At 44.9% G+C, this 17,400-nt stretch overlaps 1 protein-coding gene across 1 annotated transcript in view; it reads left to right on the top strand.

Moving 5' to 3' along the window:
- The first annotated feature begins 1,677 nt into the window (after positions 1 to 1,677).
- The window catches only part of NUDT14 (nudix hydrolase 14), a 61,442-nt gene continuing 45,719 nt past the window's right edge, over positions 1,678 to 17,400 (top strand). The window contains exon 1 of the mRNA XM_044437246.1: positions 1,678 to 1,846. Coding sequence (XP_044293181.1) covers positions 1,766 to 1,846 — 81 coding nt within the window. The 5' untranslated portion in view covers positions 1,678 to 1,765. The remainder of the gene's footprint in view (positions 1,847 to 17,400) is intronic.

The raw sequence follows: 17,400 nt of genomic DNA, 5'->3' as shown, positions 1-17,400 counted from the left end.
ATATGCAGCCAGGCATGTGGCAGTGCATAATTATTACTGAGGATGCAATCCTATGCATCTTTAGATAGGATAGGAGTTATCCTATAACTCCTAGCATGTTTCCAGCCAGTGGAGATGTAAGACTCCTTCCATCTACAGAAGTACACAATGGTGACTTTAGTCCTATTTTGTCTAAGGTCCATAAATTGACAATTTTGATTTTATCCTATTTTATTTTATTTTTGAAAATTGCAATCTTGGGCCTCTTGATGCAGTGTTTCCCATACTTCCGATAACTGGGACACAGGTTCAATGTGTGTTGATTGAAACTGGAGATGCAAACTACCTGATGCTCAAAAATGTACATATAAGCTCAAACAACTGCCAGAATGTTGGGAAGGTTACAGATTTCAAAAGATCCCAGCTGGCATTGCTTCTTTCTGCCACCATTTCATTTTTACTTTTTAGAAACAAACATACATAGCTTCTGCATTCATAACCACTTCCTCAGTCATGGCTCCAACATAACATGGGAAAACATGATGGCATTCAACATATCTGAATGTGCTCCAAAACATGTGAAAGATATCAAATTGTCTCTAATGACCTCGTTAGATGGTTTACCACTAGCAAACCCTCTGCGGCTCTCACCATCCTCTTCAGAAATTGAGCATAATAATTTCACAGTTTGAGTACACTAAGCTTAGAGGGTTGAAAAAGGGGAAGGGCTTTCTCTGTGGCCGCCCCATCTTTGGAACAACCTCCCTAGAGTGGCCAGCCTAGTGCCAATTTTGTCTTCTTTTCAACACCAGGTTAAGTTGGTGTTTTATACCAATGCCTTTTAAGACCTTCTTGAACACCCAGGATTTGAGGGGAATATCCAACCTTTTTTACAGGGTCATTCTTTGTTACTCTTTATTTGTTTAAACTTTTAAATTTTTGTACTGGTTTAATGACACTGGTATTGTATCATATTGTCTCTTTTATGAACTGCTTGCAAACCACCCAGAGAGCTTTGGCTGGGGGTGGGGTACAGCACTGAAATTAATGTTAGTAACAACAACAACAACAACAACAACAACAACAACAATGCACTAGGACTTACTTCTGACTAAAGATGCAGTGTGGCAAAGCTCTTTTGAGGATGGAATTCAGCACCTCGATAGTGCCTATTTATATTTTTCTATACTGTCCTCTACAAAATAGTCTCAGGATGGTCTTACAACAAAGCAAAGCACAGCCTCATTTCCATACAGTAAAACCCCGACTAAAATAGCAATCTAAACCTTAAAACACAGGGAAAATAAGAGGATTTTGGCCTGGCGCCGAAAAGAATAAGGTATGGACGCCAGGTGCACCTCTCTGGGGAGCATGTGCCATAACCAGGGAGCCACTGCAGAGGAGGCCCTTCTCTGGGCAGCCGCCCTCCTAATCTCCCGGCTCCCCGAGAAGGACCTCCGGAGATCGGGCAGGCACCTATGAAGCTCAAAAGAAAAGCTGTAATGGAGGAGGAAACCCACTGACTTAACCCTCGCCCTACAAGCAGGCAGGGCCTTCCAGGCCGCGGCGTGGGGGATTCCAGCGGGTCCCCCACGGCGGAGCTAAAAGGTAGGAAGTGGCGGGGAGCCTGGCGAAGTCGTACCCGCCCGCCCGTCCGCCGTGTCCTTCCGTGTGGCTTCTGCAGCGCCTCGCTTTCGCCCGAGGCCGGTCCCTCCTCCGCGTCGGCGGCCTCCGCAGCTTCTCCCGCCGGGCGAGCCTCCGAGCCGCCGCCGCCGCCGCCGCCGCCATGGAGTCCATCGAGGAGCTGGCGCTGGGCCCTTGCGCCGCCTCCGCGTACCTGCGGCCTTTCCGGCTGCGCTACCGCCAGGTAAGCCGCGGGACAAGCGAGGAGGCGCGGGCCGCCATCGCCGCTCCGCCCGCCCTGCCTCTTCCGCCGCCGGCCCTGCGGCCGCGAGCGCACCACGCGTGACGAGGCCGGGCGCCGTCCGCCGAGGCCGCAGCTCGGCGGGCGCCTGAGCGGGACCGGTGGGAGGGGAGCGGCCTTCCCGCGAGTGCGGCAGAAGCGGTGGGGCTCGAGCCTTAGGCCTTGCTCGATCACTGGCCGGGGTCTCTGCGAAGGGGCGAGGCGCTCTGCACGCGGGCAGAGGTGGCCTCCTGGGTGGCCGGTGCCGGGAGGGAGGAGGCCCGCCCTCTGCGGAGACTTGCCGTTTTGTTCGCAGAAATACAGCGAGAAGCGCCTAAGCTGCGAGGGAGTGACTCTGAGCGTGGGCAGAGTGCCAACCCCTGCGAGGGAGCATGCTTTTCCAAAACTGTTACTAATAATTAATTATTAGTCCCTGGGAGCATGGGCGGGAGGTGCTTTTGCATTCATGGTCTGCTTCTGGGCTTCCCACAGGCTGTCGCTTGGCTGCTTTGTGATGAGAAAGATGGATCCCCGCTCTCATCCAGTACAGTTCTTGTTATGATTATCTACTCCTGCTTCCTCCTCCTTAATTGGCCACCTTCCATCAAAACCCTGATAACTGGGATTACGCGATTCAGAGCATGAGCAGGGCTCCAAATCCCCCAAGGGGATGTATTGTTATTACATCCGCGAGCCTGCAGTTTAAGGGGTGACGGGGGGGGGGAGCGGGGAAGGATCCTGCCCTCCAGGGCTGGACTGGGAATGGCTTGAGGTTAAAAGGCAAACGGGCTCTTGCACCACTGTGCAGATGCAGTTGGAGATGCACCCAGTTGGAGCACCCAGGCATGCTCGGCTTCCACTATTATCTATTAATACGTAGGTGCCTTTGTGTCATCCATTTCTGGCAACTGGCCCATAGGGGGGGAATATAGTTGGCTACGTGTCAAACTGGTTTCTGTATTGCTGAAAACCAATTCCAGTGCCAGCACACCCACACCCTTGCATGCACTTTTGTGCAAACACGAACACACTTCCCCTTTCACCAAAATGTTGCTCTGATCCTTTCAACACTATCTCTGTCCCCTGTTTGTGGCTGTTCTAAGCTGCCAGTTTTCTCTTGCTCTTTTTCATGTTCTGTTTTATAGGGGCTCAGCTAAGCTGCTCCATGCCTCTTCGCAAGCCCAGTGTCCCCTGCTGAGGCAGAACTGTATGAAAGAAAATCTGTGCAATGAGAAGGGAATTGGGGATAGGAAAGCAAGTTGACCAGAGCACTAGCAAAACAGCCGTGTGCCTACAAAGCCTTAGCTAGCACATAGGCTTCAGAAATAGAGCTGTACCTGTGTGCACAGAAAGATGTCTCATTTGCAGCTAAGATGACACTCACCGATGTGCCCTTGCAACAGAATATGGGTGCAATTCTATGCATTTTAAGCAGGAAAGAAACCTCATTGCCCAAATCAGCATGCTGGCTGGGAATGCTGGGAGTTGTGAACCTTTTTGTTTCTAAACATGCATAGGCTTTGTCTTAAATCTATAGCTGCAAGACAGAGTCTGGATGGCCCTAGGATTTTCAGAGGCACAGTTATAAGGTTGGAAAAATTTTTGACTTCATGGTTGGCTCTCCACAGCCACGAGGGGCATTCAGTGTATTCTCGGTATCAGCATGAAGAAAAAGGAATAATAAATTGAAATATTTTTTTTTCAATGTAATCCCCCATAACTTCAATACACTTATTACATCTAGAAATTCACTTTTCAATTCCCTGTAAAAAATACCCTTCCTCCTTGTCTAAAATATGTGCATTAATTGCCGCCTTGAGCTCTTCATCGTCGGAAAATCGCTTTCCACGAAGATCTTTTTTAAAATTTGGGAATAGGTAGTCACTGAAGACCAGGTCCGGGCTATAGGGTGAGTGGTTTATTTCTTCGAAACCACAATCTCGCACAGCAGCCTTCGAAACACGCGCCATGTGAACGGGCATGTTGTCGTGAAGAAGTAATATACCAGCAGCCAGTTTCCTCCGCCTTTTTTCTTCAATTGCTTCTCTTAAATTATGCGGAGTGGTTGTGCAAGATGTTGCGTTTATGTTTTCACCTTTTTTCATGCACTCGATCAATAAAATTCCCTTTGAGTCCCAAAACACTGTGGCCATGATTTTTCCGGCCTATGGAGTGACTTTGAATTTCTTCAGAGGGTCAGCACCTTTTTTATGCCACTGCATGGACTCCTTTACTTTCAGGGTCATAGTGATGAACCCAAGTTTCATCTCCAGTAACAATCCAGTTGAAAATACTCAATGGATCTTCACAGAGCTCTAAAAACTCCCTACAGCACTCAACTCGCACTTGTTTCTGAGGTGCCATGAGCATTCGCGGCACCCATCTTGCGCAGACCTTTGAAAGGTTAAGATGGTCATGAAAAATAGTAAATATGGTACCAACGGATAGGTTTGTCATCTCTGCTAACATTTTGATTTTTATTTGGGCATCTTCCAATACAGGTTTCTCAATTTTTTTCACATTTCCTTTCGTAGTGGCAGTAACCGGCCCCCCCGAGCGAGGGTCGTCTTCAGTGCTTTCTCTGCCTCTTTTAAATTCACTTGACCACTTTTGAACAGTAGATATTGAAGGTGCCGAGTCCTGGTAAATGGCCACCATCTCCTTGTGAATGATTTTTTGACTGTTTCCTTGTTTCATAAGGAACTTAATCACAGCTCGGTGCTCGATTTTCTTCAGCATTGCCACGTCAGTCATCATGGTTGTCTTTCACTGAGGATTACTAGGGAACTAATGATCACACTTATTTGAAATGTTGCCTGTATACCCTCAGATAGTGTCATTAGCTAATGAAATAATTAAATTACCCACATCAATATCAAATCAACCCGATACCGAGAATACATTGAATGCCCCTTGTAGAACACCCTCACCCAGCTGCCACAGCCTAGTCAGGAGTGTAACCCATGGATGGCATTTAGGGAGTGTCGAATGGGCAGAAACTGGAGGAGACAAGTGTGGCCAGGATGAGGTATCCTGGTGGCACTTCAGTAGCTTTCCCTCCCATTCGGAAGTACCTCAGCTAGATGGCCAGTCATCCAGGGCTGGAGGAATGTGGAATAGACCTTCCCCTCCAGGCTATTCCTTCCCTCCATAGGGTGCTCTTAATCGTCCAAGTAGGGAGGTTTAAAGGCATCCCGAGTGAATCAGTGAATCGCTCCCTTCATTCCACAAGTCTTTGGATTATTTTTCCTCCTCTCTCTTTTCATGCAGAGAAACCTAGATGCCCTAGGTCTGCACACTTTTTTCTGGCATTTCAAATGCTAGCATGGGAGTTTGAGAACCTTAATCCTAGAAACAGTGTTAGTACACAAAAAGAAGGTAGAAGTGGTCAGATGCCTCTGGGAAGCCCAGAAGGCGGGCTTAAAGGAAGGGCGCTTGTTGTCCGGACTGCCTCAATCGTAAGACCACATTCCACGAGCCTTGTAATTGCCATAGCTATTGTGAGAACCCCTTGATGTGGTCTCAGTTCTATTGTAAAGTTAAAATGCAAGTACAACATTGGGGTACTGATACGTTTTCCTTTATAAAGAAACCTTGTTCCTTTCCCCTGAACTGATGAGTTAGGTATGAAACACCTTCTTAGTCATACAGTTTAGTATAGTCTTCTTCTGACTTCCAGTCAGCTTCCTTGTCTGCACTTGAGAACATAAGCATAGTGCTGGACCAGATCAAGAGTCCATCTTGACCTGCATTCTGTTCACACATTCTGTTCACTGAGGAAAGCTGGCAAGCACGACATGAGAGCAACAGCACCGTCCCACTCATGTTCCCCTGCAGCTGGTACATACCAACTGATTGCCCTGATCCTAGAAGTAGAATGCAAACATCACAACCAGTAGCTATTGGCAGCCATCTCCATGGATTTGTGTAACTCCCTTTTAAAGCCATCCAGATTGGTGGCCATCACAGCATTTACATTTCTATGATACTTACTTGTTCTGTCCTCAGATATTCCAAGGTGCTCTCTTTGCTCAGGGCCCCTGGCTCTTTGCCTTTCACGTCAATCCCTTGCGTTCTTTTAAACCCCTTTCTGAATAGAGAATTTGTGCTACTGGGTCTTCATCTAATTCTCCTAACATCTAATTTTATTTATTTATTCATTCAAAACTTTTATATGCTCTCCTCTATGCGTGGCATCTCAGGACGGCTTACAAACATTAAAATCAAAAATGAATAAACAATACATATATAAAGCAATATACAGTCAATAAAAATAAATAAAGAGCAAGTTCTCCCCAGTAAGACCCTGTGCCAGTTTAGAATTGGTTTCCCCTAAACTTTCAGTTAATGTAATATTTCTCCTAAGTTCCCCACTCATAGTTTTCAAACCATAAAGTTTTAGAACACAAGATACAGAGGATATAGGAACTTCAAACTTGATTTTCCTGGGGGACCAAACTTGCCATTTCAGTGACCCCTCTCCCTTCTTCCTAGGCTTCCTATCTGAATACTGATAAATTTGGAGGTTGCTTCTGTAAAGAGATATAACAGGGTAAGCAACTGTATGTCAGTAGTTAGCAGTGCAAAAATGCAAAATTGATTGCCAAATGCAGGATTCCACAACCTGCTGCCCTCCCGAAGTTTTGGATGACCAGTTTCCCCAAATTTGTGACCATTGGCCATTCTGTGCTGCCTGGGGTTTTGAAACATTTGCAGGGGACCAGATCGGGGGAAGTTGTTTCAGTATTGCATTGTTTTTATCTCTTATACAACACTGCTATATTTTTGTTTCACTATTCCACTTTGCTTTAATGTATCTTGCCCAGGGAAATAAAGTAAAATGCTGTGGAGCTGACAGGCCAAGCTTTAATGCATCCTTTTATATCAGTTTCAAAGGGATGAAATAATAAGATCCCTTGATCCCTAAGAACTGAGGATCTGATTTAGGTTAATGTTGCCAGGGGTCTATTGTGTGTTTCTGCAGAAGGTACTGTACAGATGCCTTATGGAAAAGACAGGCCTGCACGGTGTATGATACACCAACCAAATGCAGTCCTGCAGGGGCTTGATCAGTAACCTTGTCTATTACAGTTTAAGCTCTGCCTGGTTTTTTGTGGCTCCATCTGCTCAAAATCCCACCCCGTGACTGCAGTGTGGCAGTCAAGGCTACCTTGGTTTGCTCTTCATTGTTGCTAGCTCACTGTCTATCCACATTTCCTGTTATGTTACCCCCAGTTTATGATTTGGCATTTGCATGTTTCCAGAGAGTTGCGTCCAGCAATGATTCTGCAAGGAGAGCACTCAAGCAACCAGCTGTGGATTGTGTCCTCTCATCTAGAATTTTAAGAGAGGCACATACTATCCATTTATGTGAGAGAAGGGACCTTAGCTCAGTGGAAGAGTATATGGCCTGCTTGCTGGCTCGAGGTCCAGGCTCTAGCCTTTCTGGGTAAAACAATCTGAAAGAGCAGGGCAAGCTTGGAAGAGCAAGACCTGAGGGCTGGGCATGGCTACTAGGCAAAGATGATATTCAGCCAGCCGAACCAGTGGCCTGACTCAAGTGCAGCTCAGTGTGCAATAGAACAGTGGAAGCTGCGTTATACCCAGTCAAATCACTGATCCATCTGGCCCAATGCTGTTGATCATGACTGGCAGTGCCTCTCCAGGGTTTCAGGCTGTTGTATGGGGATAGCCATAAGCCCCCAAACAGTATCACAGGCATCCTTTGTGGGAGGAGAGGTGCATGGAGGTCATTTTTGCCTCTCTGCTTGTTCTACCCTGCAAATTAGATGGACTGTCAGTTTGGCTGCCTAGCTGCATGTTTCAGATGAGGGAGGGAGGGAGGGAGGGAGGGAGGAGGCTGGCGTGTTACTAGGATCTGTTATATCCCAGGAGATCTGGTCTCCTCCCTTCCCTGACCCCAAGGACACCTTCTGTACCCTTTCTCTGAGGTCACCCTTGTGAAGAAGCAACTAAGACCGTTTCTCTGCACCAGCTAGTAGTGGGAGGCGGGGAAGGTGTTTCAGCAGTGTTGACCTGAGCATGGATCTGGAGCTCAGAACTCTTGCTGACTTCAGATCTGGGAATCCAAGTGATCCTCTGAATTCCCAGGTGCTGTATGAATGTAACCCTTTACCTTTAAGAGGCATAGATTTTTTTTCTGCAGCCTTCTGATGGGAACAGACACACCTGGAGAAGTTCTGCTTTACCACAAGCTGGGCCTACCAGTGTGAATTTCAGGAATGTGACATTCTGTAATATAGTATATCTGTGTACACCTTTCCCTATTTGCCTACCCTCTTTGTTTCATTTAAATTCATGTCCAAATTTCTGACAGTGGAGCAGGATCTGAGGCATGTAGTATTATCTGTATGCTTTTATTATGAGCCAACTCTTGACAGTGCAGTTTAAAGTACAGTGAAACAAATGTAAAATATGACATTGGAAATACAAGAGATTCAAAAGATATTTTCCTGGGTTTTTTTGCATAAATAAACTTTGTTATCCTAAGTGAGACACTGGTGCTTGTTGAGAAATTAAGAGCAATGATCTTAAAATCTTTACAGAGAATCTTCACCAAAATAGGAGTTAGCATTCTTCGGTCAGTAAATGGGGAGCAGAACTTTTTTTTAAAATGTGAGTATATTAGACCTCATGCAGTGACCAATTTTACACTAATACCAATGTAAATTGTGTAATTATTGTGTAAGCTGTCCTGAGCGCTTGGCAGAAGTACGGGATATAAATGCTTGAAATAAATAAATAAATTTCATTGCACTAGCACAAGCAACCTCCAGCATAACTCAGATAGGTTTGCCGGCGTTCTGTTGGTATTGTGCTAGAGCTCACTCATGTTAGCACTAAGGACAGATTGGCTGCTGTACGAGTATTACCCTCAAGGGACTGGCCAGCTAAAGCACCTCACCAGATTCAAGGATGCTTAAGACGACACAAAACCGCTTGTGTCAAAGATGGCATACATTTCCCTGAATGCAATTATGAAATATCAAGGCAGGAGCAAAAGGTCAGGACCCGCTCTGTGGGTCTGCAAAGGTGCCTGGGTGCTTGCCATACATAAGTGCCTTTCCCTGGGCTGAGAACAGAAGTCAACTCATCTTGCCATGGGTTTTATGAAGCCCTTCTCTCCCACTGTTGCCAAGTTAGTCAGAATGCGCACAGGCCTCCCACATGTCCCTCTTAGGAAGGAAGCCGCTTCAGGTAAAGCAAACGGCCTTGTTCTCACCCCAAGGCTGTCCTCAAATCCAGAATGACTGGGGACAGCAGCTTCAAGGCCAGTATCTCTGGTGCTCTTCCTAGAGAGTGGAAGGCCATACAGCCTGGGCACGCCTTCGAGAAGCTATCCTGGCTCTTGGACACTGGGAAAGTTCACTGCACAACTGCCTGAACCTCAATGACCACCTCACTGTCCTTCCAGTAATGCAGCTACTGCCTCTCGGGGGGACACCTCTTCTTTCAAGGGTTGCAGAAAAGGGAGAAGTCCATCCATTGCGTGGGCATCTCCATCATGTGAATGGTTACAGGTGGTGAAGCTTTGCCTTTTAAATAGCTTCCGAAGGCACACGTGTTTCCTCAGGCTCTGGGCTTGCTGACCCTTCTTTTATGTTTTTTTGCTAGAAGCCTCTATAGCATAGTAGTTGGGATGCTGGTCTGGGGCTCTTCCAGGTTCTAGTCCCTACTCAGCCACAAAGCTCACTGAGTGAATTGGTGCCAGTCACTGACTCTCAGCCTAACCTACCTCACAGGGTGGTTGTGAGGATAAAACAGAGAGGAGGGGAGAACCTTGTGATCTGCCTTGCAAGATATAAATATTAAAACAACAACAACCGCAATAGCAACAGACTTACTGCCAGATTTTATTGACCATCCTCCTGTGTCTGACTCTCCAGTGGCCTGGCAAAAAAAAAAAAATTGAAGCTTTGCCTCCATTTTGGCTCCATGTAGGAAAAGCTGCATTTGCTAAATGCCTGTAGGTCACAGTGCTGTTAAAGACACAAGATCAACACTGGGTTTTTTCCTTCAATGCACTAAAGTTGCACTAATGCAGCAAAACCACTTATTAATGCTTAGTATTCCTCTTTTCCACTTAGCATGAGGAAAGTTTGCTAACAAAGTTAGTTCTATGAAGCAAAAAGCAGGTGAATAAGAACGCTTTGTGTAAATTGGCAGGTTTTGTATGAAAATACGATTTCCTTTATTGTTCTTCTGTACTAAAATATCTTCTCTTTGCCTTCCTCAAGAACATACATTTCCCCAATCCTGTCCCTTAAACATTGACCAGAGTTTCATTAATATATTAACACCCAAAGTTTAAACAAACTGTTAAAGGTTACTATCTTTCGGTGGGCCATTTAATGGCACACTAAAGTCATGAGCTCTGGTCAAAAGAGCATTAATTATTTGCTTCAAGTTTTCCTTGCTGGGCCAGGAACCTTTAAACATTTCGTATGGAGTCTGAGAGGGAATCTTGGAGCCTGGGATGGAGCAGCTGGCCTGGACATGGGCTGATGCCCCAGTTGACAGGTTGTTGGATTAGAAAGAATATCAAAGGCAGCAAGCAAGATTAGGGATAAGTGAACATCTGACAGCAGTTTCCAGCCGGGGAGAACAGATGATAAACAATAAGAATGGGGTGCTTGCGGGGGAGACGAGAGGTGAGAAGGCCATGGGAAAAGTGTGGCGCCAATCACTAAAGCGCCAGGTTGCTGTGCCTCATGAATAGCGCAGGAAATGGGATTTGCAGGGACAGATGTGATGAGCGGTGATGAATACGTTATAGGCAAAAGAAAGGCAAAGCTCAAGGTAAGTGATGTTCTTTCCATGAATCTGCTCAGTAGAATTATGGGAAAGTCCTTGCCTTTCAGATGGTAGCGTCTGTGACACTATAAAAATAAATGGTTTGGGGGTGGTTATTTAACATTATGATCAGTGAAACCCTTATATGGCTTAAAGCGTTTTTTTTGGATGGAAAGAACAAAGGATGGGTAGGAGAGTGCGGTTTTCATGACAGGCAGTGTTTCTGCACAGGTTTAGGTATGACTCTGGAACTAGAGCACAGCATAGTTGAATACATTTGCGACTGAAGTTGTTACGTCTTTGTCTTCAACACTTCTTTATGAAACTGGGGCCTCTGTAAATGGCATGTTTTGTCAGAACGAATTTTTCTTCTCAGCCACAACAAAGATGAAGAGGGCATGGGGCACTCTTGCAAGTCGGGTACAAGCAGCAATTAAGGGCAGGATGATCCCCCTTCCACTAGTGATGCCAAAGAGAGAATTTTGTCAGGTACATCGTATCTCACTCAGGTAGGACAACCAGGTCTGTTGCCCTTTGCATCTACTCACCCTACTACTATACTGGGAACAGTTAAACCTGGAAGGGATTGGATTTAAGATTACATAGCTCCATAGGTTTCATCCGCCATATATTTTGAATTGTCAGAAGTGAGGCATGGTGAATGTTTCTGTGCCTTTAAAATTTGGCTGTCAAACTAAAATTCTTACAGGTCTTTTTTGGCCCTTTTTGGGCTTTCCATCATCCCCAGGGAAGGGCCCCGAAACTTGAGAGTCCCATGGGCACATTTGAGAGACTGCTGTGGGTATCCCCACAAAAAGCCTTTTCAGTAGTTTGCTGCTTTGGCGTCTGTGGATGCTAGGTTGTATCTTATTCTGCAAAACTTTTTGTTTCGTGTCTGTTGGACACCACAACACCTCTCTGAGAACATCTTGTCCAACTTGGCTACTTGCTGACAGTACAATCCAACTAATGCGTCTCAGGCGTCTGCTTTGGCGATGGCCAATGGTTGCTTCTTTTTGGGAGGAGGTTATGACAGATAAATTTTGGACTGGAACAGTCTTTAATGATTATTGATGTATATGGGCTTTTAAGTTATTTGCCTGCTTCATGGAAATTAACAAATGGTCAAGTAAATTAATTTTCTGTGTCGTTTTGACTGCCAAAAGACTGATATTACAATATTGGGGGGAGGAACTGCTCAGCTTTTAGTAAGCAATGGATTGAGGGTCTTCTAATGCTTTCAATATTTGAACAGGTAACATAGAAATATCACCTTCAAATGTATACTCATACCTAATATAATAACTGGAAGGTTGCATTTCCTACAGATCCATGTACATCCATTGAAAAAGCAGGTGTCTTCTTGGGTGCCTGTGGGCTTCAGGTTGGGAAAACCTTCACAGGTGACATTGGAAGTACCTGTGGGTGCCTCACTGGGGACCTGCCATATCCAAACGAAATGAATCCACCCTCAGGGCAAAGGAGCCAACTGCCTCACAGTGACGCTGCAAGTCAGAGCAGGGAGTCAGCAGTCTTTCAGGTGTAGCTTTACAATACACACATGATTTGTGTATGCTTTGTGTGATGCCACATTTCCAATTTATCAGAATTTAAATGAACACAGATGCATTCCTATAGTTATTTTCTGCTTATTGGTTGACATAACACTGGACTTCTCTTTAAACTCTGCTTTGTACATACATCTAAAGTGTGTAGAGTGACTTTATGCAGAATACCTATACAGCAAATCTTTATAGCAAATCCAGCATCATCTAAGAGGCTGGAGAGCAGGGTAAGTAAGTAGCCCATAGCTCAGGTCAAGAGCCACACAGTACATTCATTACTTGGGACCTACCTTGACATGACCTCTCCCCATGTGCCTTCTTCTCCCCTCTCCCATTGAGACTTTCATCAAGTCCTTTGCTTTGTCATCATGTTGGGAGGTACAGGCATCCTCTACAAGAAGCAAGGACTGCCCTACCCAAGGTTTATGGGATGGCCTGCCACTGCATGTTCAGGAAGGGCTTCAAAACCCAGCCTTGGAGGAGGGTTTTTGGACAGCATCATCAAATCATGCATCCACTGAAGACTTTTCATCTATCTTGTATTCTGCAATTTTCATACATTTTTAAAATGTTTTGTGGCCCCTCATACCTCCATGAGGTAGGATAGAAAAATCTTAATTTAAATTACAATATCAATCCCAGGTGGGTGATGAACCTTCCCCACCTGTCCTTTGTTATCTGGCAATTAGCATAGGAAAAATATTTACAGTCCTCACCCAAGTTACCACCTGCAAATCTTGCAGGTGCTTTGCTCCTCCAACACCAGCCAGTGGTGTGAGTTTATGGTGCTGTTAAAAGACCAGCCAGAAAAAGGAAGCTGACCTGCCCATAGTCAATTTACTCTTCTAACCCATATAAAGAAAAATGCCACCTTTGTCAGCAACTGCTTGTGTTTATGAGTTTTAAATAGTATTGTAAATGCCAGTCAAAAACAGGAGGCCAGCGCAGCACTTGCGGAGTAGCAGTTGTGCAGTATGTTATGCCATGCATCCTGCTTCTGCAACATGGAAGTCGCAGTATGATGGTACCTTAAAGAAAAATGACAGGTAGGCAACACTGTTTTCATGTGGGCATGGGATTGGGCCTGCCCAGTAGCTGGGCAAGGTTTGTTTTAAAGGAAGAAGTTGAAAGAGCAACAATTATTCCCTTTCAGACTCAAGAATTTGCATTGCTTTGGTGTCATTTCATAGAACCCAGAGGCAAATCTGGATACCCTCCAAATCTGCATTTGCCAGAGGGCCGTGGTTTCTTGATAAGTGTACCTGTATATTATCCATGCTTACAAAAATAATGCTTACAAAAATAATAAGATGGTTCTCATATTTATTAAAACATTTCTATGCTGCCCCATTCGCCAAAGCCTCAGGGCGGCTCACAACATAAAATATAATACATAAAACAACAATATAAAATATGTCGCCCTGGCCAGATAAAATAAGCAAATAATATTAACAATTAAAATGACGTTTAAATAAAAAGGTCTTCGCCTGGCACCGAAAAACAAATATTCACCTGTACCAATATGATGGTTCTCATATTAAAGTTCTAAACTTTAGAATACTTTAAATTAATGTTTAGAGGTAAACATGTGAAAGCCTATCGCTGGATAGAACATTTTGCCTAATCTAATGTCTAGAGCCTTCAGGGAAAGGGAGCATGCAAATCCTCATAAATTTGTGGGAGGATGTTCTGGTGTGTTTTGGGACTGTATGCATGGGGGAATCCTTTAGTACATGCACAGTGAACATGAAGTCTAAGGGCTTCCCCATCACCAACCAATTTTCCCTTGCATGTTTCATCTGTAAATATTTTTAAAAGTAGGACATTTAAAAATGTGGTTTCTCCCTGTGCCACATTGTAATCTCAAATGGGTATGGCCTGTTCTGTTGCCCACACCACTGTTGCGCCCCAGTCCTAGTGCATATGTAAATCCAGGTCTCAAAAGCCATGGGGTCCTCAGGAAGGGGGAATAGCTGCTGCATTTGATCCATGCAGGGTATGAGCAAGTTGTATATAAAGTTCACACCGGATGGGTCTGTCAAGAGGATTTTAATAGGTGTGACTGTTGACTGTGCCTCTCAAAGCTTCTCAGTTGCCAGAGATGGTGGAAGAGCAAGTGATGAGGAATGCTAGTTAGCTTCCTTCCATAATTGTAGGCTTCTTTGAAGCAACTGGCTGGTCACTGCAGGAAGCCGGTAGCAGGTCAAGCCACAAGGAGTACCCTTGCCCAGTCAAATAGTAGCCCCTCTAGCCCAGTTCACATGGTGGGCAATGGGCTGCACGCATGGTCTCACAGCAGGATAGGAATGTAGCAGCCCCCTCTGACTCAAGTTCCCAGGAACTGGTGGCCGGCAGCACACTACTCCGCTGCTTGCTCGGCAGAGTTGCGCTTTCTTGATGCTTCAATGCTTAAGTGTTGAAGATGCACACAGGGAGTGGCCCGAAGTAATGTTCTGGGCCCTGATCTGCTCTCCTGTCTTATCAATAGTGGATGTAAGACAGCCAACAATAAGATGTGCTTACTGTTGCCTTCTTTCCTGGAATCCCATACAGACCAGAGATGGGAGAACATTTCATTCTGTTCAGATCAGATACATACACTGTACCTCCACATTCAGGTTTGCTTTTGATAAACACAAAGTTCTCCGTATTCAGGACAAAAAGAGCTTGAGGGCCAAATAGGGTGGAAGCCAACATCGGTAGAATCCTCCAGCCAGGGTTTGTAACCCTGTGTGTTCAGTCATGGTTGTGGGGCTGAATTAGGGCTCCTACCTCTTTTTCCTGACGGACTACTTGTCTTTACTGGTTATGTGTCTAGGAGGTACCACGTGCTCCCCTCCGTGCTGGGACTATCCCTGCTGAATTTCACTTGTGCACATGGGTGAGCATCTCCATTCAGTTCATTTTTGATAAGAATTTTCCAAAATTCACAAGTTCTTCATATTTGGGAGCAAAGGGACTGATATTTAAAAAAATAAAGAGAAGATGGAACTGACAGCTCTGTCCATTCCTAGCAAAACTACTCATCTTTAAAAAGAAATAAATGTTCTGCATGTCCAGGATTTTGGAGATAAGAAGGTGGCCAGTTGTTTTGGGTTATGAAGAGCATTGTCTGAAATTTGGAGTCGCTGAGTTGATAGCATCTGTCCTTTCATATTGATTTTGTCGAGGGGCTGGGGCGGGGAGGTGAAAGGTCCTTGTGAGTTTTTGTGAGAAGGTCCTGTGAGAAAGTGTTAGGGGGAAATCTAAAGGTTGCCTCTAAGCCTTGCCTTCTATTAACCCCCCGCTGCTGTTCTTCATCAAGTTCTTTTAATGGCTTTCAAAGCAAGTGAGCGGAAAATGGCTTCTTTGGAACTTGAGGAGGCCGAGCTGCAAACCGCCTTAAAGTAAGACATAGCAATGGAAAGGCTGTTTATTTAAAGACTGTTGTGATTCTTATTTAAAATATGAATGCATTATTTTTTAAAAGGCATGATAATTATAACTACCTGGAGGTGAAATTTGGCATCTGTGAAAAGCACCTTGTTTCATTGCCTCTGTAATGGTTTTAGAGGTCCCCTCTCTTCTTTCCCCTCTTTTATCCTTTAAAAAAAGAGGTTAGGAAGGTTGTTGCAGATGAGATATTTTGGTAGATGATTTTTCCCTGTTGACTGCAGTCCTCACAGATTACAAGAGATGTTGGCTGAGTTCACTTCATGTCCCCTCATTCCCATGCTTTAACTAGTTAATTCTTCACTTGGAAGAAAGCATGAATCAATACCCATGTTTCTCCACCTGGTTACTTTACCCATAGTACTTAAGATTACAGTGCCTTGCATAAGTATTCACACACACACACACCCCTACCCCTTGACTTTTCCTCATTTTATTGTGTTACAACCTGGAACTGAAATGAGCTCACTTGGCATTGAAATTTCTTGATGTGCACATGATTCTCTTGACTCTAAAGGTGGCTGCAAAAAAGGCAGGTGCTATTTTGAGCTGCCTCAACAGAACGTTTCCAGATCAGCGAAGCACTAGTTCCCCTACGCTCAGCACTAGTAAGGCTTCATCTTGAAGACTGTGTCTATTTCTGGGCATTACAGTTGAAGGAAGAAGCAGACAAAATGGGAAAGTTTCAGAGGAAGGCAGCAAAGTGTGCCACACACAGTGTTTTGCATCAAGGTCACAAAGGTTCTTTGCTCTTATCAGGCCAAAGAGCCTTTTCCCCCGTGCATTTTTGCAAACTCCAAATGGGCTTTGATACAGCTTTGTTTCTTCTTGCCAGTCTTCTATGAATCCCAGCTTTGTGGAGTGCACAAGTGACAGTTGTCCCCTGGCCATTTTCTACCACTCATCTGCAGAACTCCAGCCTGTTCAGAATTACCCTTGCCTATTGGTGGCTTCTCTGATTTATCCTGTCCCTGAGCTTAGGGTAATACTCTTTTCTAGGCAGTCACAGTTAAGCCATATTCTTCCCATTTCATCATGACTGATTGAATGGGGCTCTGGGGGATGTTCATAGGTTTTTAAACCCAACCCTGATTGGTGGTTCTGCATAACTTTATCCCAGAGTTGTTTTCATACTTGGTTTTCAAGATGCTGTTTGCAGTATACTCTCCACCACATTCTGGATCCTTCCAGAAACAGGTCTGGATTAAAGCTGAGATTACATGGCCCTGGAATTGCACACAGGTGGACTCGATTCAACTATTTATAGTATGTGGCTTCTGGAGGCAGTGAGCTGTACTAGGCATGTCACAGCAAAAGGGATGAATACTTATGCAATCAACAAGTGCCAGTTTGCTTTTGTTTACTTAACTTCTGTGCCACAAAAAATATTTTGCGTCTTCAGAGCTGAGTGCCTTGCGCACATCAGGCAGTAGCAATGTCAATTGAATCTATTTCAGTTCCAGGTAACACATTTGTGCAAAATGTGGAAAAGCCAAAGGGGGTGAATACTTCTGCAAGGAACTGTATGCTGGTTTAATTAATATATTCCCCCACCCCAAGGAACTCAAGCCGCCACACATGGCCATTGTACTCTCACAACAGGTGAGGTTGAGATGTAGTGACTGGCCCGGCATCACCCAGGAAGCCTCATGGCTGAGTGGGGGCTTGAACCCAAATCTGCCCAGTCTTAGTCACTTCTGCCATTGG

This window comes from Varanus komodoensis, unplaced genomic scaffold (assembly GCF_004798865.1).
Source record: "Varanus komodoensis strain SLA01 unplaced genomic scaffold, ASM479886v1 scaffold3, whole genome shotgun sequence".
Classification (NCBI taxonomy): domain Eukaryota; kingdom Metazoa; phylum Chordata; class Lepidosauria; order Squamata; family Varanidae; genus Varanus; species Varanus komodoensis.
This window is presented reverse-complemented; position numbering and strand designations above follow the sequence as displayed.